This window comes from Natator depressus, chromosome 5 (assembly GCF_965152275.1).
Source record: "Natator depressus isolate rNatDep1 chromosome 5, rNatDep2.hap1, whole genome shotgun sequence".
In the NCBI taxonomy this organism is placed as follows: Eukaryota; Metazoa; Chordata; order Testudines; family Cheloniidae; genus Natator; species Natator depressus.
Genome location: NC_134238.1, coordinates 133,623,037 through 133,647,385, shown reverse-complemented (window position 1 = coordinate 133,647,385; position 24,349 = coordinate 133,623,037). Strand labels below are relative to the sequence as shown.

General features: G+C 47.9%; 2 protein-coding genes and 1 long non-coding RNA gene across 3 annotated transcripts in view; 1 reads left to right on the top strand and 2 right to left on the bottom strand.

The window, feature by feature from the left end:
- Positions 1-24,349, top strand: part of LOC141987119 (uncharacterized) — a 192,802-nt gene that overhangs the window by 106,689 nt on the left and 61,764 nt on the right. The gene's annotated exons all lie outside the window — the stretch shown is intronic.
- On the bottom strand, positions 4-17,610 carry LOC141987876 (uncharacterized). Its single transcript, XM_074953721.1, has 4 exons — positions 17,337-17,610; positions 4,913-5,024; positions 3,224-4,555; positions 4-1,340 (listed from the first exon to the last, which is right to left on the bottom strand). The coding sequence occupies exons 2-3, from the start codon at positions 4,950-4,952 to the stop codon at positions 3,390-3,392; spliced, it is 1,206 nt and encodes a 401-aa protein (XP_074809822.1). The 5' UTR covers positions 4,953-5,024; positions 17,337-17,610; the 3' UTR covers positions 4-1,340; positions 3,224-3,389.
- The window catches only part of LOC141987910 (tudor domain-containing protein 7-like), a 37,306-nt gene continuing 23,680 nt past the window's right edge, over positions 10,724-24,349 (bottom strand). Inside the window, exons 9-10 of the mRNA XM_074953747.1 lie at positions 11,723-11,849; positions 10,724-10,833 (exon numbers count right to left, since the gene is read on the bottom strand). Coding sequence (XP_074809848.1) covers positions 10,724-10,833; positions 11,723-11,849 — 237 coding nt within the window. The remainder of the gene's footprint in view (positions 10,834-11,722; positions 11,850-24,349) is intronic.

Here is a 24,349-nt window from a genome sequence, read left to right as displayed (position 1 = left end):
ACATGTCCTGCCTAATGTGACATCTTTGCTTTGAAAACAAGAGACCTGGGGAACTCTGTGGCTGTTACACATCTTGTCTCAGGTAATTTTCCTCCTAACAGATGATTTATTTAAAAATTTATCAAAATAAATTCAATTTTAAATAGAAATAATGACAGTCTATACTAGGTCTCTATTTTCATCCATGCTATTTCTCTCACATATTCCTCCACTCTAATTCCTTTGGAGTGAGGTTTTAATTTCAGGATTAGCAACAATTTCTTATATAGTAGGAAGGGGCAGGGAGAGAACTAGAAGAAAACCTGAATTATATTGGAACACTGAAAGTTATCACATAATCAGCCTGTGGCGGGTCTGGCACCACAGCACCCCTTTGTGGCAGGGGTGGGATGGGGTGTCGAACCCTAGCCACTCTCAAGTCCCCCATGCCCATCTCTCTGTGGGCGGCCCAATGTGGCCTAATGGCCTGTTTCTGCACAATCACCCCTTTGATCGGGGTTGTGGGCCCTAATGACCAGAGTCCATATAAATCTCTCCCAATGTCAGGGGAGTGTGACTCAATGGCCAGAGTCCAGGTAACTTGCCCCAAGTATCAGAGCAGTGTGGCCCAATGGCCAGAATCCATATACCTTCCCCCTCACAGGCGGGGTGGTGCAGCCCAACAGTCAGAGTCTATATAACTTCCCCCTCACAGGCAGGGTAGTGTGGCCTAGTGGCCAGAGTCCAGGTAACTCACCGCAAGTATCAGGGCAGTGTGGCCCAATGGCCAGAGTCCAAATACCTTCCCCCTCACAGGTGGGGTGGTGCGGCCTAGAGGCCGGAGTCCATGCAGCTCACCCACACATGTCAGGGAAGTGTGGCCCAATGGCCACCCTCCTCTATTAGGCGGGGTAATGCAGCCTGGTGGCTGGAGTCCATGCAGCTTGCCCCAAGTGTCAGGGCAGTGTGGGTGGGGTAGTAGGAGGACCTGGGCCCGCCCTCTCCATCAGGTCCCGACCCAGGGCCCTGCTAGTGGCGGGGTTCCCCTTGGCCTTAGCTCGACAGGGATCCGCCTGCAACATGCCGAGTGTCGTTGCGGCTCTAACACACTTTGTCTTTAAAGTACCCCTGGGTCACTCCCTACCATAAACACAGTGTACTCCACTTTGGGGGATCCTCCATCTGGGCCTTGGCTTGGCTGGCCTCTGGATCCTGGAGTGCGGCCTGTCCCTCCTCAGGAGCTGGCGGCGAGCCTCCTTCCCCTCCGGTAGTCAGCCCAGACTGAGAAACTCTGCAGACTTTTATACGTGTTCTCCAGTTGGAGCGTGTCCAGCAGAGCTTCCAGGGTGTGGCTTCCTCTGCTAGGAAGGAAGGGTTAACTAATTAATTAACTTCATGTTTAATTTCATTGTCGCTGGTAACAATTCATTTAAAGATTACAAAATATAAACCTATAGGGCAGTTTTCTCTTAATTCCCATTTCCACCCAGTCAGCTTTGTGTGAAGTCACATTCTACAATTACCTAGGAGCCTTCCATTTCTGTGAGTTCATTTCTCCCTGGATCTTCTCCCATAAGTGTGGGTGGAAGGGGTCTCACACTATGTGGGAAGGTTGCATTATGAGAAAAAGCACCTGTGCTCTATTTTCACACTTTCTAATCTTTCAATGTAGCAGCAAGTGGAGAAGCAATACAAACGCATGACTTAATAGCAAAGCTACGAGACCAAACCACAGACTCTGGACTCAGCATTCATGTATCTTGCAGTCTGAACTTGGAATCTGGTACATTTCCTCATTGGCTACCATCATTTGCCCAGCATGGAAGTGCTTCTTGTCCAGCAAGTCAGCCAGATTGGGACCCATAGACATAGAATGGCTCTGAAGGAATCAGCTGTTTCTCTCTGTGCTTCATGAAACTTTGGCTCCAAATGGTAAAAGACAGTTGTTCCCAATTTAATCATGGCATCCTTTAGGACCATGATCAGTGGCACTTAACTGGGGAGCAGTGTTCTAAAAATAGTTTACCTGGACCACACATCACCATAGCTTCCACCTCTAGGGTGAAAATCAACCACTCGTACCTGCAGTTTCTACCTGAGTTCTTGTCAAATCTTTGACCTTACTTGGAGTAATTTTACACTTCTCTGTCATAGAATTCTTCACCAACCACACAATATATCAGTAGTGAAAGTGACATATAACTCCCCCAAATATGCCCTTTTATTTCCTTAATCTGGTGGCACAGATTCAAATTAGGGACTAAATTCAGGAGTGGTTTAGAATCCCTGTAAAACACCACATATCAGGTATCTATTAAAAATAGGTATCTTTCTGCAGCTATATCACATTCAATACATTTCATTTTCTACACATTTGCAGCATCTGACAGTGGTGAGCTGAATAGAAATGTCACTTCCATTTTTTCCATCCCTACCTAGATAGGGATTGCATTTTCCAAATAGTAAGCAACATGATTCCTAACGGATTAGGAAGGAGATTTTTTCAGGAGCGATCTCCTGCAGGACCTGAGCCACAACTTCTTTGGGAGCCAAATGCATGGGTATTTTGCTTAGTTACAAGTCATTACTAGGGAATACTCTTCCCAGCCCTTTAGAAAAAATATTGACCTAACCACTTTAACAACAGGGGGACTAGGTTGGTGATGGGGAATAAGGGAATCCCTCTGACTTACCCTATCTTCTTCCGTTGCTACAGAGGGTGAAATAACACTTTTCCCTATCTGTGTCCTGTTCCTGTTCTCTGTTATAGTTCAATATATTTTAAGTGAGGAAAATGGTAGTAAAAATATCTGGTTTCCAGCACAACCTGAAGCAACATCAGAGCAACTGGGAATAAAAAAAAATGGTTCCCAAAGGGGGAACTTGATAACTAACAATTGCTTTGAAATGGGGGGGACAGAATAACTGTGATGCTCAGAGTTTGTTTAGACTAGGAAAAGTGATGGAGTTTAGGTCAGGTCAAGGGGAAAGCTAATGCCAACCACAGCACCTGGGCTACATCTGCACTACCACTATAATTGTCTTTTTACACCAAGGTCACTTGAGCAGCCAACACCACGTACAGTCCTAGTGAATGTAAGGCCCAGGCAGTTTTTGCCTCAGTGTAGCCTGTTGGGTCAAATCTTTCTCCCCTACCTGGAGCTGATGAACATTCCTGGCTGGAGGGAGACACACTCCTACAACTCAAAAGGAAAAGAGGATAGAAAAAAATCACAGGACTGACCACAAAGAATGGGGAGCTGCAAAAGGCAGAAGCAGGCAACTCATCTAGGGGAGCTGAGAGACCACGGTGAACATGGTGCAAAGGTTGCTATGTGGGAATTGGCAATTGTGATTTTGTAAAAAACAATCTTTGGCCAGCTGGAATCAAGGCATTTATTACAGTTCTCTCATATGTGGATTTTCTGATGTCTAATAAGGCTTGAGCTCTGATTGAAGCTTTTCCCACACTCAGAGCACATGTAGGACGTCTCTCCACTGTGGATTCTCTGATGTTTCGTAAGGGCTGAGCTATAACTGAAGCATTCCCCACACTCAGAGCACGTGTAGGGCATCTCTCCTGTGTGGATTCTCTGATGTGAGATGAGGGCAGTGCTCTGCTTAAAACTTTTCCCACACTCAGCGCATGTGTAGGGTGTCTCTCCTATGTGGATTGCCCGATGTCTGATAAGGTGTGAGCGCTGATTGAAGCTTTTCCCACACTCAGAGCACATGTAGGGTCTCTCTCCTGTGTGGATTCTCTGATGTGTGATGAGGGCTGAACTATCCATGAAGCGTTTCCCACATTCAGAACATCCATAGGGTTTGTCACCTGTGTGACTTCTCTGATGTATGGTAAGGGCTGATCTATAACTGAAGCATTTTCCGCACTCAGGGCATGTGTAGGGTGTCCACCCAGTATGGATTTTCTGATGTCTAATAAGGCTTGAGCTCTGATTGAAGCTTTTCCCACACACAGAGCACATGTAGGGTGTCTCGCCTGTGTGGATTCTCTGATGTGAGATGAGGACTGAGTTATAACTGAAGCGTTTCCCACACTCAGAGCACGTGTAGGGTTTTTCTCCTGTGTGGATTCTCTGATGTCTAATAAGGCTTGAGCTCCGATTGAAGCTTTTCCTGCACTCAGCGCATGTGTAGGGTGTCTCTCCTGTGTGGATGCTCCGATGTCTGTTAAGGTGTGAGCTCCGATTGAAGCTTTTCCCACACTCAGAGCATGTGTAGGGTTTCTCTCCCCTGTGAATTCTCTGATGTGTCAGAAGGTCAGAGTTCCCACTGAAGCTTTTCCCACACTCATGGCATATGTAGCATGTCTCTTCCAAGCTGATGGTCTCGCATGTAATAAGGTCTGAGTTTTCCTCTGGCCTATGCTGAATCTCACAGGCTTTTGCTTTTTCTGGCAGTGCACAACTCCCAGAAACATTCCCTTTGGATATTCCTGATAACATCCCATGTGGTTCTACTTGCTCAGCATCTTCCTGCTGGGGTGTCTCCTCGTTCTCACTCACCATCCCGTCACCTGATGGGAGACAGAGAGAATCCAGACATAGGTCACTCCCTGCACCAGAGAGAGGAATGGAAAAAGGTGTGAACAAACCAAAATATGTGCGGGAGAGATCAAACCTTCAGGAGCTGATTTTCCCCAAACCCTTCCTCAGAGGAGAGAGAGGAAGGTATCAGTTCTGGGCGTGCATCTCACCAGAACTCTCAGGGGAAAGTGAGATTGGGGAGGGACCTGCTGCCAACTGTCAGTCAGGATAGGTGGGAAGCCATGAATAACATCTGCCTAATGACTCCACATCTGCAGGGAACAATCTTGAACTTGGAGAGTTTACAACTTGGAGTCTTTGTAGGGCATCCCAAATGTTTCCTATATTCACTGACAGTTATTGAGATGGTTTACCCAATTCCTCACCTGTGCAGACGGTCTCAGGAGCACTTTTTTTCAGAGCCATAGAGGTCTGAGACCCACGGCTGTTCTCCTCATTCCTGCTGCGAGATCACGTAAGGTTTGGAAATTGGAAACCCTGGGAAGGCAAAGAAAACAAGGAAGGTCCATGGAATTTGTGGGATACTTGTCACAAGGAATATTCCATGGTTTTAACCCCAGCTCATTTTTAAGAAGTAACATCCCAAGGCTAGCGTCCTTGGCTCAAAGTGGCAGGAGAGTTATTATAATAAATCATATTCATTACCTTAGTGCCTAAGAGCCAACTAACCTTGGGCCCCTGTTGTGCTAGGCACAGTACAAACCCAGAATAATAGATGGCCCATGTCCTGAAGAATTTACAATCTAAATAGACAAGACAGACACAGAATGGGGGATGAGGCAGAACCCACCAGCAGGGTGAACTATGTGAAGGCAGAGTGACAGATCTGATGAACACAGATATATATCTTGAGACTATTGTATTTAATGTTATGACTAGGGCCAGTGTTTTCCGGAAACTGCTGCTATTACTGCATTTTTTCCTGAAATTACTCTTCATTTCTGGAATCACCCTTCACATCCAGAATAGCTGAACAGAGGGTGGGTGGGGATGCAGGGTCACAAACCCCAGATTTCTCCCTGGAGACACCTGACTCCTCCCCAGGGCATAGGGCAAAGGCTGGGGGCTGGCTGCTTTGAGACTTCCTACCAATTTCTTCCTTCCTCATACAAGTCTGGGCTCAGAAAAAACATGGTGGAGCTTCCCCTTGAGAGGCAGGGCACTTGGCAGTGGGACGCCGGGCACCCGCATCATGCTGCAGAGCAGATGGTGCTCGCACCTGCTCTTGACTGTGTCAACAGCACCTCTTCCCTGATCATCTCCCCTGCATGCAGCTGGCTCACGTCCCGTCTCCCCAGCACACAGACGGCTCTAGGCTCTCAATGCTCAGTGTCTGGGCCCCACCTCCCCCACACAGCTGGCTCCTGTCCTCTCCCGCAATGCACTTTCAGGCTGTAAAGGATTATATATTGCTCATGTTATTGAGAGATAGGTTTCCTGTGCAATCTGGTATCACTAAGGCTGGATCTCAAGGCTGGTTATACAGAACTCCATCTTTTGAAGCTTTGCCCCATACAGAAAGGGGCAGTGACTGATTTTACCTCTTTCAGGAGACTGAAGACGACAGACAGACTTTTTGGGGAGAAACAGCTGAGTCTGAGCTGACTGAAGGGGGTCTTTTTGGGCTACAAACTGACATGACCTGATAACCAAGACGTAAGCTTTTAAAGAAGGTTTTAATACACTTTGGAAATGATCGGGGATTCCCAAAAGGACTGATGGGAAATATGCATTTTGATGCTCTTCTTGCTTTACATCTTTTTCTTATAAGGCACACTGACACTGTCACGGATCCATAGGATCTGTGAAATGCCCTGGCTTTTAAACAGTCCTTGGGAGGTGCACCTTGAGTGCACTAGACCCCCAAGGATAGGCCAATGTAGCTTCAACACCTACGACTGAGCCTCTGGCTTCAACACTATTTCAACCTGTGAGCTCTGCCAACAGGTCCAACTGAATGACACTCGTGTTCAGAGACTGTTCATCATTCAATGCACAGTGCAAGTGTGTGCTGTGACACTGGGCAGACTTTTAAAACATAGCAGGGTTTATTAGTCAATCGAAACGCAGCATTGAAAGTCTTTAGATTAGCACAGAGAACCAAAGACGACAATATAGTCCATGCTGGCCAATGCCCTTGAGCCATGCTGCTCAAGAAAACAGTTTGGTTTCCATTCACTGTACCTGTCCATTTGTATTCTCTCCAATAGAGCTCCCTGCATCTGCGAGCCCAGTTCTTCCTGCTCCCAAAAACATAATGAGTCCATAAATGCTTCACTCAGCCAAGGGGAGATCCTCCCGTGGACAGGTGACAATTATTCCCTTGTCTCTGTCGGGTATTCCATTGATGTGGGTTGGTCCCAGCCAGTCCTTAATGACCCATTCATATCACCCCATGACAAAACACCTCATGTCTCCTGCTCTTTCTAATCATAGCAATACCAATCAGAGAGGGAAACTGAGGTGTGTATTGGCATCGTAGAAGTATCACCAAAATTCCCAACTCTATCTCACACACAGTGCTTACAGCCCTTGGAGAAAAAGCAAAGCACAGGAACTAGAGGTTGGTCCAGTGAACACAATGTAGGAGAAACTGCAAACCTGGTCAAAAAGGAGAGGCATGTGGGTCCCTACCCATAGAGAGGGGCTGGCTAGAGGCCTGATACCTGAGCGGGCATTCCTTGAGCAGACCATGGAGGCAGGTCAGAGGTTTAGCTGTCCCAGAACTGTGATATTGCAAAAGCACATTGTGGGGAATTAGGAAATCTAGTGATTCAGGTATAATGGGAGGGAGAATTAAACTCCTCCAGTGTGTGGAGAAGGCTGGGGAATTAAACACTGAAATTCAGGAGCAACAGCCTCTAATTCTTCCAATGAAGTAAGCTGCAGTTCACAAAAACTTATGCTCTAATAAATTTGTTAGTCTCTAAGGTGCCACACATACTCCTTTTCTTTTTACGGATACAGACTAACATGGCTGCTACTCTGAATCCAGAAAAGGAGACTGTAAGAAACAAGAACTGGGCCACACAATGTCAGAAGGGACAGGTTCCAAGATCCAAGGAGCCCGGAGGGAAGGCAGCTTGTAGCTGCTGCAGATGGAGACAGAGGGGCCAAGAGTCTCTCCAAACTGTCACTCCTGTTCACCCCGACCTGATTTTATGATCTTTGACCTAGTCTCAAGTTTGTGTGCAATTTTATACTCGCTAGAGATAAGATGTCATTATCAGAAAATTGCTTATTAGCTTGCAATATGCATGGAGGGTCAAGGAGGTGAACATAAATAAATGGGCTATTAAGGGCAGGTCTACACTACAGCCAGGATCCACGCTCTGAGACTGATCCACTGGTGGTCGATTTAGTGGGTCTAGTTAAGACCTGCCAAATCAACTGCAGATTGACTGCAGCTGGCTCTCCAGTCAACTCCTGTACTCTACCCCCACGCTCTCCCATCGCCCACCCGCAATGTACTCCCTGCAGTAACTCAACCTAAGTTATGTTCACTCCAGCTACATTATTCACATAGCTGGAGTTGCGTAGCGTAGGTCAGCTGACCATGGTAGTGTAAACATAGCCTAAGCTTGCTACAGTTAAGGGCCTTATATTAGGTTGAGGCTTTGTGGGAGTGATTATGATGAAGTCTATGATTTAGCTGAATAGGCCTCAGGATAAGGAGAGAATCCCAGGTGAGATATTTTGACTCCACATTTTAAAAAACTAACAAGTAATCACCAACAGGTGCAATACACCACAGGATTCTGAAAGAAGGGGCGGGCTTTAGCAGTTAGGTTGCTATGCAGTAGCTCAGCAGCTGGGCCGCATTCGTATATTAGAATTATTAATAAATAGTGATGTAAATAAGTGATGTAAATCATGAGTATTAATGCTTGATGCTTAATTATGGACTTCCCAAAGGCCACATATGGGTTGGGGCAGCTATTGACATTACTGTAATCAGAATAAAGGAGCAGATATAGTACAGAGCAATCCTATTACCATAAGTGGATAAAATACCTCTCTTAGTTACCATTTTTTCATTTGTCAGGTCACCAAGATAGTGTAAACTGAAGGAAGGCCTTCCTTCTGATGGACTCCCTTGCCCCTCGATCTTTGTTTCCAATGGTGACCATAACTTGGAAGTATGCACAGTGCAAGACTCTCTTTACTATACTTACCTTAGCCTAATCATTATGCATATTGATCCTTGCCTATGATTCATAGAATCATAGAATATCAGGGTTGGAAGGGACCTCAGGAGGTCATCTAGTGCAACCCCCTGATCAAAGCAGGACCGATCCCCAATTAAATCATCCCAGCCAGGGCTTTGTCAAGCCTGACCTTAAAAACTTCTAAGGAAGGAGATTCCACCATCTCCCTAGGTAACGCATTCCAGTGTTTCACCACCCTCCTAGTGAAAAAGTTTTTCCTAATATCCAACCTAAATCTCCCCCACTGCAACTTGAGACCATTACTCCTTGTCCTGTCATTCGCTACCACTGCGAATAGTCTAGATCCATCCTCTTTGGAACCCCCTTTCAGGTAGTTGAAAGCAGCTATCAAATCTCCCCTCATTCTTCTCTTCCGTAGACTAAACAATCCCAGTTCCCGCCCTCTCCTCGTAAGTCATGTGTTCCAGTCCCCTAATCATTTTTGTTGCCCTCCGCTGGACTCTCTCCAATTTTTCCCACATCCTTCTTGTAGTGTGGGGCCCAAAACTGGACACAGTACTCCAGGTGAGGCCTCACCAATGTCGAATAGAGGGGAACGATCACGTCCCTCGATCTGCTGGCAATGCCCCTACTTATACATCCCAAAATGCCACTGGCCTTCTTGGCTACAGGGGCACACTGTTGACTCATATCCAGCTTCTCGTCCACTGTAACCCCTAGGTCCTTTTCTGCAGAACTGCTGCCTTGTCACTCGGTCCCTAGTCTGTAGCGGTGCATTGGATTCTTGCGACCTAAGTGCAGGACTCTGCACTTGTCCTTGTTGAACCTCATCAGATTTCTTTTGGCCCAATCCTCCAATTTGTCTAGGTCCCTCTTTATCCTATCCCTACCCTCCAGCGTATCTACCACTCCTCCCAGTTTAGTGTCATCTGCAAACTTGCTGAGGGTGCAATCCACACCATCCTCCAGATCATTTATGAAGATATTGAACAAAACCGGCCCCAGGACTGACCATTGGGGCACTCCGCTTGATACTGGCTGCCAACTAGACATGGAGCCATTGATCACTACCCGTTGAGCCCGACAAGCTAGCCAATTTTCAACCCACCTTATAGTGTATTCATCCAGCCCATACTTCTTTAACTTGCTGGCAAGAATACTGTGGGAGACAGTGTCAAAAGCTTTGCTAAAGTCAAGGAACACCATGTCCACTGCTTTCCCTTCATCCACAGAACCAGTTATCTCGTCATAGAAGGTAATTAGATTAGTCAGGCATGACTTGCCCTTGGTGAATCCATGCTGACTGTTCCTGATAACTTTCCTCTCATCTAAGTGCTTCAGAATTGATTCCTTGAGGACCAGCTCCATGATTTTTCCGGGGACTGAGGTGAGGCTGACTGGCCTGTAGTTCCCAGGATCCTCCTTCTTCCCTTTTTTAAAGATGGGCACTACATTAGCCTTTTTCCAGTAGTCCGGGACTTCCCCGGATTGCCATGAGTTTTCAAAGATAATGGCCAATGGCTCTGCAATCACATCCGCCAACTCCTTTAGCACTCTCGGATGCAACGCATCCGGCCCCATGGACTTGTGCACGTCCAGCTTTTCTAAATAGTCCCGAACTACTTCTTTCTCCACAGAGGGCTGGTCACCTCCACCCCATGCTGTGCTGCCCAGTGCAGTAGTCTGGGAGCTGACCTTGTTCGTGAAGACAGAGGTAAAAAAAGCAGTGAGTACATTAGCTTTTTCCACATCCTCTGTCACTAGGTTGCCTCCCTCATTCAGTAAGGGGCCCACACTTTCCTTGACTTTCTTCTTGTTGCCAACATACCTGAAGAAACCCTTCTTGTTACTCTTAACATCTCTTGCTAGCTGCAATTCCAATTATAACTGCCTGTATTAAATTAAGTTTCTGTGTGTTTCACCAAATTTCATCTTCTCAATTAACTTTGAGCAGCCATGTAAAAGGGCAAGTTGTACCCCAATATGTAGGTATAAAAATTGTACAGGCTATACTACCACCCTGACATCATCAACAAAGTGCCCATTTGTGCCCGGGTAGTGGCCCTGCTGTGGGAGGGAGGAATGCAGCAAGGACTCAGGATCGGTGGATGGGGTTGCTGTGCATAGAGACGGGAAGGTTATATGGGGAGGGGGGTAATGAGTGGGAGAGGGAGGTCAAGAGTTAAAATAATAATGTTTGGGGGAAAATGTATAATGAAGTGAAACTGAACAGAAATAAAACTGGAGTGCAGGCTGTAAAGCAAAAAGGCCTGGGCAGGGATTTGGGGTTAAAGATCTGGGATCCCCCACAGCTCTAGATTCCCAAAACTCTCCTACCTCCCACTGATCCACCCAGCCCACCTCCTGGGTGCCTTTCCTCCACACTTCCCTCACCTTCTTCCCATTACTCTCAGCAACCACCACGTCCAGGCACCTTGGGAGCTTCCTATGTTCCCCCCTCGTCTTTCACTACCTCATCCCTCCCTGCTCCTTCTTACCTCTAATCCGGCACACACACTCCCCATGTCCTAGCACCCCAGAATTAGCTACTCCCCGCTTCTCCTCCCCTCTCGCGGCTCTGTTCTCCCTTCACCCATGGGGTCCTGAATGGCAACGTTATACACTCTCCTATCAAAAGCTGAGCTCATCTGACTGTCACACAAGACATGCATGAGTCATACACCTATTTACTCAATTTAGAATTCTACAGGCAGCATATTTTCCTTTTAAAATGAGGAAAAGGCATGAAAGCTCTAGTTATTAATGTAGTTATTAATGTGTCCAGTAATGATAAATTAAATGCAATTTTAAAATGACTGACAGCACCAAAAAGGCACATGTCCAAAAATTATTCTAGTGGGTGGGAGATAAGGCAAAAACAGTGGCGGGGTGGGAGGGGCAGAACTTGTCAAAACTTGCATGACGAATACAGGTATAAAGTTATTACTACTCAAGTTCTTTAGAGACCCCACAGCTTCTTATAACCCAGGGGACAGGACTCCGTACCCAGCCAGACCACAGTCTCATAGTTCTCCTGCATGACATCCCTGTAGAGGGCTCTCACAGTGGGGCCCAGCAGAGCCCCCTCTTCCCTGATGAAATATACAGCCACCTCTTCGAAAGTCACCGGTCTCTGAAAGAGCAAGAGTCCAACACTCAGTATCTGCTGCCCAGTCACAACCCCACTATTCACAGAACAGCAGCACCAGGTAAACGGAAGCTTCAGGAGGCACGTTAACAGAGTCCCACCCCCACCTTGCTTAGAGCAGCCAGGAGGCCATCAGAGGGTAGAAAAAGAGAACCATTGTGACTCCCAGCTGACAGACTAAGGCAGGGTTTTCACATTCATCACATACCTACTAGCCAGAGCCTGATATAGGAGATGGGGCTGTCTCTGGACCCTGCTGGTGGCTCCCTGGTAGGAATCCCAACTCTACAAATAAACTATATGGAAGAAAGGGGAAGTCGATAGTAAAGAATATAAGTTAGAAGGTCAGAATTGTAGAAAATTGGTAAGGGAAGCTATCAGAAATCAATGATCAATAAATGAAAATAAGAAGGAAGTTTTTAAAGGTTTATAAAGTTCAAAATTAATCCTAACAATGGTAGTGGTAAATTACTATACAGAAATGGTGGAATTATCAACAATAATGCAGAAGAGATAGAAGTGTTCAATAAATATTTCTCTCCTGGGTTTGGATAAAAACACATGATGTAGTCATATCATAAGATGTTGACGACAACACTCTCTCCATTCCAACAATAACTCACGAGGACATTAAACAGCAGCTATTAAAGTTAGACATGTTTAAATCAGCAGGTCCAGACAACTGGTATCCAAGAGTTTTAAAATACCTGGTGGAGGAGTGTGGTGGACTGTTAAGGTTGAATTTACTTAGGTCTTGGAACACTGGGGAAATTCCAGAAGACTGGAATAAAGCTAATGCTGTGCCAATATTTAAAAAATGTAAGAGAGATGACCCAGCTAATTAAAAGCGTGTCAGTCTGACATCGATACTGGGCAAGATAATGGAGCATCCAATACTGGATTTCATTAATAAAGAAATAAAGGAGGGTAATATAATTAGTACCCATTAACAAAGGTCTAGAAAAAATAGATCCTATCAAACTAATTGGATATCCTTAGCGGATGAGATCGAAAGTTTGATTGCAGCCAGTGATGAGTTGCCAAAATCTTAACAACGGGTTCCCTCCTCACCCCACGAGGGGGTCATTGCCCACATCCGCCCCCCCGGGACTCCTGCCCCATCCAACCCCCCCACGTTCCTTGATGCCCCCCCCCGAGGACCCCTGCCCCGTCCGCCCCCTCCCCTGTCCCCTGACTGCCCCCAGAACCAGGCAGGAGGGTCTCGTGGGCCACCATAGTGGGTGCCCACCCCACCCCTAAGAGCCAGAGGCACCTGCTGGGGGGCAAGGTGGGGAGTCCCGGCGCTGCTTACCTGGGGCAGCTCCCAGGAAGCATCCAGCAGGTCCCTCTGGCTCCTAGGGGCGGGGGAGCATAGCTAGGGGGGAGCAGCCGCTCCCCCACTGATCACATCAAAAGTGGCACCTCAGGCGCCGACTCCCTGGGTGCTCCGGGGCTGGAGCACCCACGGGGAAAATTGGTGGGTGCAGAGCACCCACCGGCAGCTCCCCACCCCGTGCCTGGCCCCAGCTCACCTCCGCTCCGCCTCCTCCCCTGAATACACCACCCCGCTCTGCTTCTCTGTGCCCGCCACCCACCCCCCTGGCTTCCCGCAAATCAGCTGTTCGGGAGGAAGCCTGGGAGGGCTGAGAAGCAGGCAGTGGCTTCACACTCAGGCCAAGGGTGGCGGAGATGAGCTGGGGCGGGGAGCGGTTCCCCTGCCCCCCCGGGTTACCTGCTGTGGTGTGGGTGGCCCTCCTCCCCCGCCCGAGCTCACCTCCGCCTCCCTGGGCCTGCTTCCCACGCGAACAGCTGATTTGCGGGAAGCCTGGGGGGGGGTGGAGAAGCAGAGCGGGGTGGCGCGTTCAGGGGAGGAGGCGGAGGTGAGCTGGGGCCGGGGGTGGGGCAGGGAGCTGCCGGTGGGTGCTCTGCATCCACCAAATTTTCCCCTTGGGTGCTCCAGGGCTGGAGCACCCGTGGAGTCGGCGCCTAAGGCGCCACTTTTGGCCGGTTAAATTTAGAAGCCTTTTTAGAACCGGTTGTCCCTCGCAGAACAACCGGTTCTAAAAGGGCTTCTAAACAACCGGTTCTAGCGAACCGGCTCCAGCTCACCACTGGTTGCAGCTAATAGTATTGATGCAATATACCTAGACTTCTGTAAGGCATATGACTTGGTTCAGCACAATATTTTGACTAAAAAACTAGAATGATACAAAATAAACGTGGCATACGTTAAATAGATTAAAAACTGTGATTGTAAATGGGGAACCGCGGTTGAGTGGATCTATTTCTGGAGGGTTCCCGCAAGGATTGGTTCTTGACCCTGTGTTATTTAACATTCTTATCGATGACCTAGAAGAGAATATAAAATCCTCACTGATAAAGTTTGCAGTTTCCACAAAGACTGGGAGTGGTGGTAACTAATGAAGTGTCAGTAGATTCAGGCTCCAGCACTGGAAGTCTGGGACATTTTCCCAGCCCTGGCTGGAGGGTTATTTCCTGTTCCACAAAGACGGGAAGTTCCATTCCCAACTCCTGTGCCTTGAAATAAGACCCTGCCTGACAGGACACCCCATATTCAGCATAGTGGTATGATTATAATATGATTAGGACAGAATTATAATGCATTTTGTGCAATATGCATCATGTGTGGTGTCATCGGAAAAGTTATGATTTGCCGAGTATGATTATCCTATTTGTGTGCATGTATCATGTTTGTATCTGAAGTTATGGATATAGACTATGTATGAAGTGGTGGATAAGCTGGAGGGTAGGGATAGGATACAGAGGGACCTAGATAATTTAGTGAATTGGGCCAAAATAAAAGTGATGGGGTTCAACAAGGACAAGTACAGAGTCCTGCACTTACGATGGAAGAATCCCATACACTGCTACAGACTAGGGACCGAGTGACTAGGCAGCAGTTCTGCAGAAAAGGACCCAGGAGTTACAGTGGATGAGCAGCTGGATATAAGTCCGCAGTTTGCCCTTGTTGCCAAGAAGGCTAACGGCATTTTGGGCTGTATAAGTAGGAGCACTGCTAGAAGATCAAGAGACGTGATCATTCCCCTCTATTCGGCATTGGTGAGGCCTCATCTGGAGTACTGTGTCCAGTTTTGGGCCCCACAGTACAAGGAGGATCTGGAAAAATTGGAAAGAGTCCAGCGGAGGGCACAAAAATGAATATAACAGGGTTTAAGACAGAACTGGATACATTCATGGAGTTAAGTCCATTAATGGCTATTGGCTAGGATAAGTAAGAAATGGTGTCCTTAGCCTCTGTCAAACGTGGGTGGTGGATGGCAGGAGAGAGATCACTTGATCATTACGTCTTAGGTTCACTCACTCTGGGGCACCTGGCATTGGTCACTGTTGGTAGACAGGATACTGAGCTGGATGGACCTTTGGTCTGATCCAGTACAGCCATTCTTATGTTCTTAATAGGGGGCTGGAGCACATGACTTATGAGGAGAGGCTAAGGGAACTGGGTTTGTTTAGTCTGCAGAAGAGAAGAATGAGGGGGGATTTGATAGCTGCTTTCAACTACCTGAAAGGGGGTTCCAAAGAGGATGGATCTAGACTGTTCTCAGTGGTAGCAGATGACAGAACAAGGAGTAATGGTCTCAAGTTGCAGCGGGGGAGGTTTAGGTTAGATATTAAGAAAAACTTTTTCACTAGGAGGGTGGTGAAGCACTGGAATGGGTTACCTAGGGAGGTGGTGGAATCTCTTTCCTTAGAAGTTTTTAAGGTCAAGCTTGACAAAGCCCTGGCTGGGATGATTTAGTTGGGGATTGGTCCTGCTTTGAGCAGAGGGTTGGACTAGATGACCTCCTGAGGTCCCTTCCAACCCTGATCTTCTATGAGATTCTAATCTGGGCCACAGTCTTACACTCCTTTGCACAGAGGTGGGTGTCCAGATCTCAGTTTTACCTGTCACAACAGGGGTGCAGATCTCACTTGGGATCTTCACAACAGCGGGGTCTGACCTATGTTGGGGTCTCTGCAGTGCCTGGCGGAACAGGACCCAGATCTCACTTGGGGTCTCTGCAGCTCCAGGAACAACAAGGTCCCTGATTTTGTTTGCCATCTCTGCAGCACCTGGCACAACTGGAGCCTGATTTCACTTGGTGTTGATGCAGGGCCTGGCACAAAAAGGGGGAGGAGCTCAGTCAGGGTCACTGTAGCACCTGGTACAGCAAGGTCCCTGCTCTCTGTAAGGGTCTGTGCAGTTCCTGGCACAAAAGGTACCCCAAACTTGGTTAGGGTTTGTGCAGTGCCCGGCACACTGGGACACCTGATCTCAGTCAAGGCCTGAGCCACGCTCAGAACAATAACAGCCTTGATCTCACGCAGACACCTGCGGAGAAAAGCAGGAAGATTTTCAAGAATTTGATATCAGTATTTCAGAACTGAGGAGAAAATGGGGCACAAACTAAGTATCTGCCAATATAAGAGAGAAGCCCAGCATCTGAGAAGATTTTACGTCACCATTTAACAGGTCAAGAGAAAAGAGGGAAAGTTTGAGGGGAACAACAACAGAGTGGGATGGATTCTTGTTGCCTCACATTCACATGGCCAGCAGGGAGCCCTGGGTGATGTGGCTTTCCCAGGGGAAAGGAGTGGGGCTGGAGTCAGGTCAGAAGGGAGGGGCTGGCCATGGTATCTGGGAATGTGACTAGCAGGCAGTGGGTTGGGCAAGGTGGGGGTGGGGGAAGTAGCTGGGACTGGAAACCTGGGGTTGAGCCCTCTCCCTGGGGGATGCTTGCTCCTCCCTCCCCTTCCTGGGCCTTCCCATGCCCTGTGGCCGGCAGAGAGTGGCCCCCCCAGCCCAGCCCAGCCCAGCCCAGCGGTATCCCTGTCTCAGGGCTCTCCCAGCCTCTGCCCATTAACCCTCTTCCCAGTTCAGAAATCACTCAGGGGAACGATTTCCCACCGAAAAAAGGACAAGTCACTGCAGGTAAAAATGGGGCAGAGACACCAGAAACCTGAGATTTGAACTGGCCACGGGTGAAGTGGGGAGCAAATGGGGTACAATGGGGGGAGGAGAACAAAGACCCTCTCAGCGATATGGGCGGGGGGGGGTCACCCTGGATGTTGCTCGTTGCTCTCTAGAGAGAAAGGGGGCAGGACGGGGGTCCCCAGGGCAGCGGGAAATCCGAGGGGATCTCAGCCCCCCCTTCTCTCCCCACTCCTTGGGGGTCACCTGCTCCTCTCCCCTCCCGCCCATGTCCGGGCTGCACAGACATTTCCCACCCGCCCCCGGCAGCCTCCCGCCCAGCCACACGCAGGAAGCCCAGGGCAGAGCCTGGCCGGGCCCGCGGGGCGCTGGGCTCCTGCCGGGGCAGCAGCTCCGAGCCCCCCACGCCGCGGGCGCGGGCCCCCGGGGGCAGATCCCGCCGCTGCCAGATGTCTGGTCCCCCCGGACACTGGGGCAGAGTCACCGCCCGGCCCCGCCCCCGGCGCTCGCTCCGGTACCTGGCGGCTGCAGCTCCGCAGCACGGGGTGGCTCCAGCGGGAGCAGGGCCCGGGCCGGGCACGGGGAGTTAACGGGTCTCCCCGGCACAGACCCTCTGCTCAGCCCGGCCCCGCAGCCCCAGGGAGCAGCAGCGGGGCAGCTCTGCCTCTGCGCATGCGGGGCTCTCCCCAGCCCCCCGATCTGCGCATGCCCAGAGCCGGGAGACACAAAAACTCTTCTCCGGCTCCGGGAGAGGACCCAACGGCCCCGCACGAGCCAGGCAGAGCCACAGCGCCCCGCGCGCGTTCACTGCCCGGCTCGTCCTCCCCGGCCCAACGTCACTTCCGCTCCCAGGAGAGTCAAGAACTACATCTCCCATCCTGCCCCGGGGGGCACTTCCGTCCTCCCCGGCCCAACGTCCCTGCCGGTCCCTGGAGAGTCAGGAGCTGTATCTCCCAAGCAGGCTGCTGCAGCCAGAGCTGCTGCTCAGGGGTGACTTATCACACAGACCCTGAGTGTGTCCTTGAATGCCGGCTGGGAGTATCCAGACAAGGGAGCTCCAGCAGCAGAACATTGAAACTCACCCAGGATGACAGCGGACACAACTCCTCACTGCTCTGGATGGCACCTCAGGGTGTCAAAATGGCCGAGGCTGGTAGTGAAACTCCTTGAGACATTGAGAGTCTTGCTCCCCCTTCACCGTGTGTAATAGCCACAATCGCTCTTCTCTGCAGGCTGCCCTCATTGCCAAAGTCACATGACACCCATTCTTATTTTTCACATTCAGCTTTTCCAGACTAATTAGGATCTGTTGCTCCTGAATTATAGCTTCTCACTTCCCAGTGTTCTGCACACCGAGGGATTTTCCTACTCCCTCCCATTACACTGGGCTCACTAGATTCCCTAGTACGTAAATCCAGCCACAGCGGGTCAGATCAAAGGTCCATCTAGCCCAGTACCCTGTCTTCTGACAGTGACCAAGGCCAGGTGCCCCAGAGATAATGAACAGAACAGGAAATCAACAAGTGATCCATCTCCTGACGTCCATTCCCAGGTTCTGGCAGTCAGGGGCTAGGGACATCATCCATGCACATTCTGGCTAATGGCCATTCATGGACCTATCCTCCATGAATTTACCTTGTTCTTTTTTCGAACTCCATTCTAGTCTTAGCCTTCACAGCATCCCCTGGCAAAGAGTTCCACAGGTTGACTGTGCGTTGTGTGAAGAAATGCTTCCTTTGGTTTGTTTTAAATCTGCTGCCCATTACTTTCATTGGGTGACTCCTAGTTCTTGTGTTAGGAGGAGGAGTAAAAAACACTTCCTTATTTACTTTCTCCACAGCAGTCTTTATTTTAGAAATTTCTATCATACCTCCCCTTCGTTGTCTCTTTTCCAAGCTGAAAAGTCCCAGTTTTTTTAATCTCTCCTCATAAAGAAGCTGTTCCATACCCCTAATCATTTTTCTTGCTCTTTTTTGAACCTTTTCCAATTCCAATTGTGGAAGAAAATGAAATCCACTCTCAGGTTGGAAGCAACAAAATCAGAGACAGCTTTATTCAAACAATTGCAAGGGAAGAAAACAGCTGGCAGAGAGCATCTCTGCCTCAGTTTCTCCAAAGTACAAGCAAAATCACACAAGCATTTATATCTCTTTGTGACATGCAGAAATTGAAGACGTCTACATTTTATTTAGGCTATTTACTATCTAATCCAGTATTTTCTCACTTTCTCTTCTCAAAACATCGTTATCTCAAGACTAGGTCACACTGACTATTCTGCTGTTTCCCACTCGCTTCTGACGTGAGCCCTGCTTCTACAGGTCTCGCGATATTAGGCTAAGACTTAACAAAACAGTTGCTCTGTTTCTGACACTTAAATGGCTGCACTTAAACCCTCTCTTTCTTTCCCTGCTTCCACACTCCCTGCTTTTGTGCTTCCTTTATCACAACTAACGTTCTTAAACCTCCAATTGCATCAAGCCTTGTATTTCTGTTTCTAGCTCAGGAGGATCAGAATCAGCCCTATAAATCTTAACTGGATATAACGATAACACCTTATTAGTATGAACATGAAAGGCATTTTTGTTAGTACGTCCCTTACAACAACAGTAACATATTACTATACTAAACAAAAGCAATACACGCATTAATGTCCCCATTGTAATAATATGCTGGAGTTGTTTCATTGCCTTAGTTACAGAGCACATTACATCATAATTAGTACACAAAGTAGACGCTCTATCGGCTGTATGAAAAGCACGTTTTTCAATTTGATATATATTCTGAAGCACATGGATTTGACCCTGTAAGTCAGAAATTTTCCTAACCTCTGGTAAGAGTGAGTGTAAATTTTGAAACCGGTCGGGTATCAAAGTGGTCCAATTAAAAGAAATCTGATACCCAAGGTCCAATTGTAGGGTTTTGTCTGCAGGCCAAGAAATAATGTGATTTCCTGTGATTGTAGTGAGATTAAAATGTAAGTCTTGCAAAGCGGTGGCCTTAACATATACACAACTATCATTAGCTTGGAAAAGTAACTGTCCTGTCAGGGTAGGCCCTTGTCCCATACCTTCCCAACAGACTGTGTCAAATACTGTGACAACTTCCCCTTGCTTCAATTTCCTTATGTAAGCAGTGTCAGGATGAGCTCCACCCTGACATCTGGTGGTGAGGTGTGGCAAGTTGTGGAAAAGAACTTCAGGGGCTGATCTCATTTGCATAGGCACACCCACCCCGCCTAGAATGAGGCCATAGCTGCCCAAATGGTCACTTTGGCGGCTGTGGGATCCCCAGTGTCTCTGTTATTGGGGCAGGAAGAATAAATTGTTATTACCCTGATTATGGGAACTGTGCTGGGAACTGTACTTGGCCTTTTGTTATGATGGAGGGACTCACCATCAACTAAGTAGCACTCGCTAGGCAAGGGTCATGGGTTCCAAAACTCTGTGAATTGAGAGAGGCTGGGGACAAGTATTAATATTTGGTGGCATGGGCCCCTTGGTGAGGGCCTTACATGCTAATTGCACTTCCTCCTCTCTCTGCTGTGGAATGTCAGAGCTAATTTTGATTTCATTAGGAATCTAGTTACAGGCTGCTGAGCTTGCTTTGGGCTAATGGTGTACCAGCACTGAGGCTCCCCTACTACAAGCTGAATTCACCTAAGAGCTGAAATCACCGAGCGTTGTGTTAAGTAGTGGGGGAGCCTGAAGATATATCGTGGAGCAGTTTGCGGGACGGCTGGAGTGCCTTGTGGACAGGCTGGTGGAGCAGTTCATAGGACAGCGGGAGCTGCTTGTGGGCTGCGGAGCTGAGTGAAGCAGTTTGTGGGGTGGCTGGTGGAGTGGAGTGGAGCGGAGCGGAGCGAAGGCCTATGGAGCTGTGGGGCGGTCAGCTTCAGATCATGTAAGGTGCCTTTTAACCCCGCCCCCATCTCCACCCAGGTTGGGAGATAAAGCTCTGCAGATAAACTTTTGAACTTTGGGGCTGCCCTGACCAGGGACAGAGACTTTTGGGTCATTGGACTTTTGGGACTTTGGGTAATTTGGGGTTGCTGGATTCAAGAACCAAAGGGAAAGGACACGCCCCAATTTGCTTGGGGTGGGTTTTTTGCTCATGGGTTGTGTTATGAATCCTGTTGGTGGTGTTTCCTCAACATAATGCCGCATTGTTTCTCTCTGTTATTAAAAGGCTTTTTGCTACACTCAGACTAGGTGCTTGTGAGAGGGGAAGTATTGCCTCTTGGAGGCGCCCAGCGGGGGTGGTATATATTTGTCCCAGGTCACTGGGTGGGGGCTCAAGCCGGTTTGCATTGTGTTATTGGAATGGATCCCCTAGATGTTGAACCCGGCCCTTGTTGCTGCCAACTCTGATGGGCAGAAGGGTTACACTTACACATTGAAGCTGCGGGGATTTATAAGGGCCATAATATCCACTGATTCCCTATTTCAATCCAAATATCAGGTGTTATTCCAGGAGCACTAACAACAAATCGGCTAGGCATACCAGGTGGTCTAATCTCCCAGACATCACGGTGAATAATCCAGTCCTACATGCATCCTCCCCATGGACCCGGCAGGATTCGGTATGTAGGAGTCCACACCCCGGCTACTGGCCCATATGCTTGGAAGGAGCACTGCGAGTACTTGCAACTCCATCCTGAAAATCTCCAAGTATGTCTCCATGGCCACAAATCAGATGGTACTCCTGAAACATTAGTAAGGGCAGTGGGCCAAGCCTGATGCTCAAGATCACTCCGAATGACCATCAGCTGGTCATTCAGGAAATCCTGAATCTCCGAACATGCTAGATCCCACTGCAATTCCTTTCCTGCCTCAGTGACATTCAACACCATTCCTGTCAACAGCTCCAGGGTCATTGAACTAAGGGTGGAAATAACATGTAATTCACCAACTCCAGCTTGCACCTGAGTCAGTTGTGTCCAGTAATAAGACCAGTGGCTTTCTCTAGTTGTCCTAATTTCTCATCATGTAGTTGTCCCTTAAGAATATTCCAAATTGCTGCTGCACTATTTGCACCATCCCATAAGTGACCAGCTAAGTCTCTTTTCTTTCAAGAGGAGACCCATGCTCTTTGCTGTTCTAGCCAGATAGCAGCTCCCTTGGAACAATTGGGATACGTGGAAGTAATTTGAAAGCTAGATAGGGGCAGGGTGAATGTCACAGTCCCTAATGTGGCATTAATTATGGTTATTCAATGTCCTAGTACATCTTTTTCGGGGATAGCATTGTACCACATCTGTTTAAGTATTTTCAAATATTTTTGATAGGCATTAACATCGATAGCATAAGAAGAGGTATATTGTAAGATGGTACAGGTTAAATTGTTAGTTATTGGGATCATTTCAGTACAGGTAAAATTTCTAGTGGCAGAACATATTCTCTGAGTATGAGTCTGGTTATTTACTAAATGGATAACTAAATAACAACAAAGGCCCCTTTTTCCCAATACACTACAAACCCCTGGAATGGCCATCATATAAACACCTTCATAAAACCCATCTATCTCCCATTCAAATTCCCTAGAATCATTTGTGGTAATGTCATATATGTCTATTTCTACTGGTCCATTTGTTCTCCATCCAATTGTTTACTCATATGACATGTCCTGAACCTTAAAAAATAAATTTTCCAAACAATACTTAAATAAATCACCAGCATGTGAAGGCCTTGGCCATTGGGTTTCATCAGAATAGATAGTATTGTCTGTATCTGGGTATATTACAGGGGTGGTAATGGCAGTGATAATGGAGGTAATGTCAGGGGCAGTGGTTGTGGCAATAAGGCGTTTTTGATATTCCTCATCTGAAATCCAATTAGGGAGATCTGTACATTCCCAGGGTACCTGTCCAACAGCACACTGTGAAGCCGAAGGAATGAACCCCAAAATCCAATGAACACCACATTCCCAAGGTTGGTCACAAGATTTCCTCCCTGCCAGCCTACAATACTCCGTTTCTTCCACCAGGGCCAGTTCTTAATGTCCTTTATAGTCAGGAACTCCTGGGCCTTGGCAGGTTCGGCGGAGCGAGCGTTTCTTTTTCTTCTTTCCTGGAACAGTCATGGTCCAGTATCATACAGGGGAGAGGTTACCAGCACATCACCCTGCAGAGCTCTGGTTTCTTTAGCAAATGCTGATGACACAATGATTTCATCAGTGGACAAGGGAGAGGTTACGAGCACTTCACCTTGTCCTTTTCTCCTGCCGTTCAGGAGAAGGAACAGAAGTAGAAACAAGCTGATCAGCAGTTGATGGCCTCAACCCATCTTGAAAAAACATCAACTAGTACTCATACATATTCATAATTACAACATTTAGACATTTGAATAAAATCAATCTGAATATTTACAAACGGTCCCCACGGAGCGGGATGGGCTGCTTGTCTGGTTTTAACAGCTTTACCAGCATTGTGTTGCTGGCAGATTGAACATTGTTGGCAGTGGTGCTGGGACACCAATCGCATCCCACTGCAGCAAGCATCCCCCCCTTTGCTCACATGCGCCACCCCGTAGTGCACACAAGCAAGATAGGGCAGAAGCACTCTCGGCGCAACCAGCCGGCCATACTGGAAGCGCCAAAAATACTCAGGGTGTAAAGTGCACCCAACAACACTCCTAGAACGTTTTTCGGTCTCTGGTGCCATCTCCTGGATCCTGGCAAGGTCATGGAGGGAAGCTTATGGAGGTTGCTCAACTAAGGCGAAAATAAAAGCAGCCTGAGGGGCAGAAAGGGCCGCATCCTTGGCTGCTGAATCAGCCGAAGCATTTCCACGAGTAACTTCATCATGAGGGGTTTGATGAGCCAGGCATTTTACAATGGCAACAGCTTTGACCACCAAAGAGCATCCAAAAGAGCAGATACATACTGACTATTCTTAATGGGTTTAGGACTAGGGTGTTAGAGGGTTAGGTTTAAGGGTGTAGGGGTAGGGTTTAGGGTGGGGGCTAGGGGTTTAGGGGTAGAGGGTAGGTTAAGGGTGAGGGTTGGGTTTAGGGATAGACAAGAAAAAAGCAAACTATTATGGCTGCAGTATTAATCTTCTAGCCTACTTGATGCATTTCTTCAGCCCTCATGGCATATCTGGATTCTCTAGATGCTAAGATTTCATTTACAAAGCCAAGTAGATTCCAGCCTTCATGATAACAATTGCAAGGGTATCTTTGCAAGCTGAGTAATCCAAAGTAATGTTACCTTCATGAATCTGCAGAGACTGAAGCAACAGATTTTGATTCTTCTCTTTCATATGCTAGTGTAAATCAGGAGACAAAACCATGGAAAACGACATCCTCGTGGACTGACAAATGTGAACAGCCCTGCCCCAATTACTCTCAATGGGATGTTTCAATCGTCAGCATTAAATATTTCATAGCCAGATCACCTTAGCAGATGAAATGGGGAAGGGACTAGGAATCAAGAGTTGTTGCAGGGAGGAAAATGCAGACGGAAGAAAGGGGGGGGGGGGGAGACCAGAAAGGAAGATATGGAAAGAAAAGATAAAACGCACTGTCCTAAGGTT

Coding starts and splice junctions, on each gene's coding strand:
- LOC141987876 (XM_074953721.1), bottom strand. CDS start 4,952: ATGGCTCTGAAAAAAAGTGCTCCTGAGACCGTCTGCACAG. Junction 4,556..4,912: donor TCCTGAGACCGTCTGCACAG/GTGAGGAATTGG, acceptor TCTCTGGTGCAG/GGAGTGACCTATGTCTGGAT.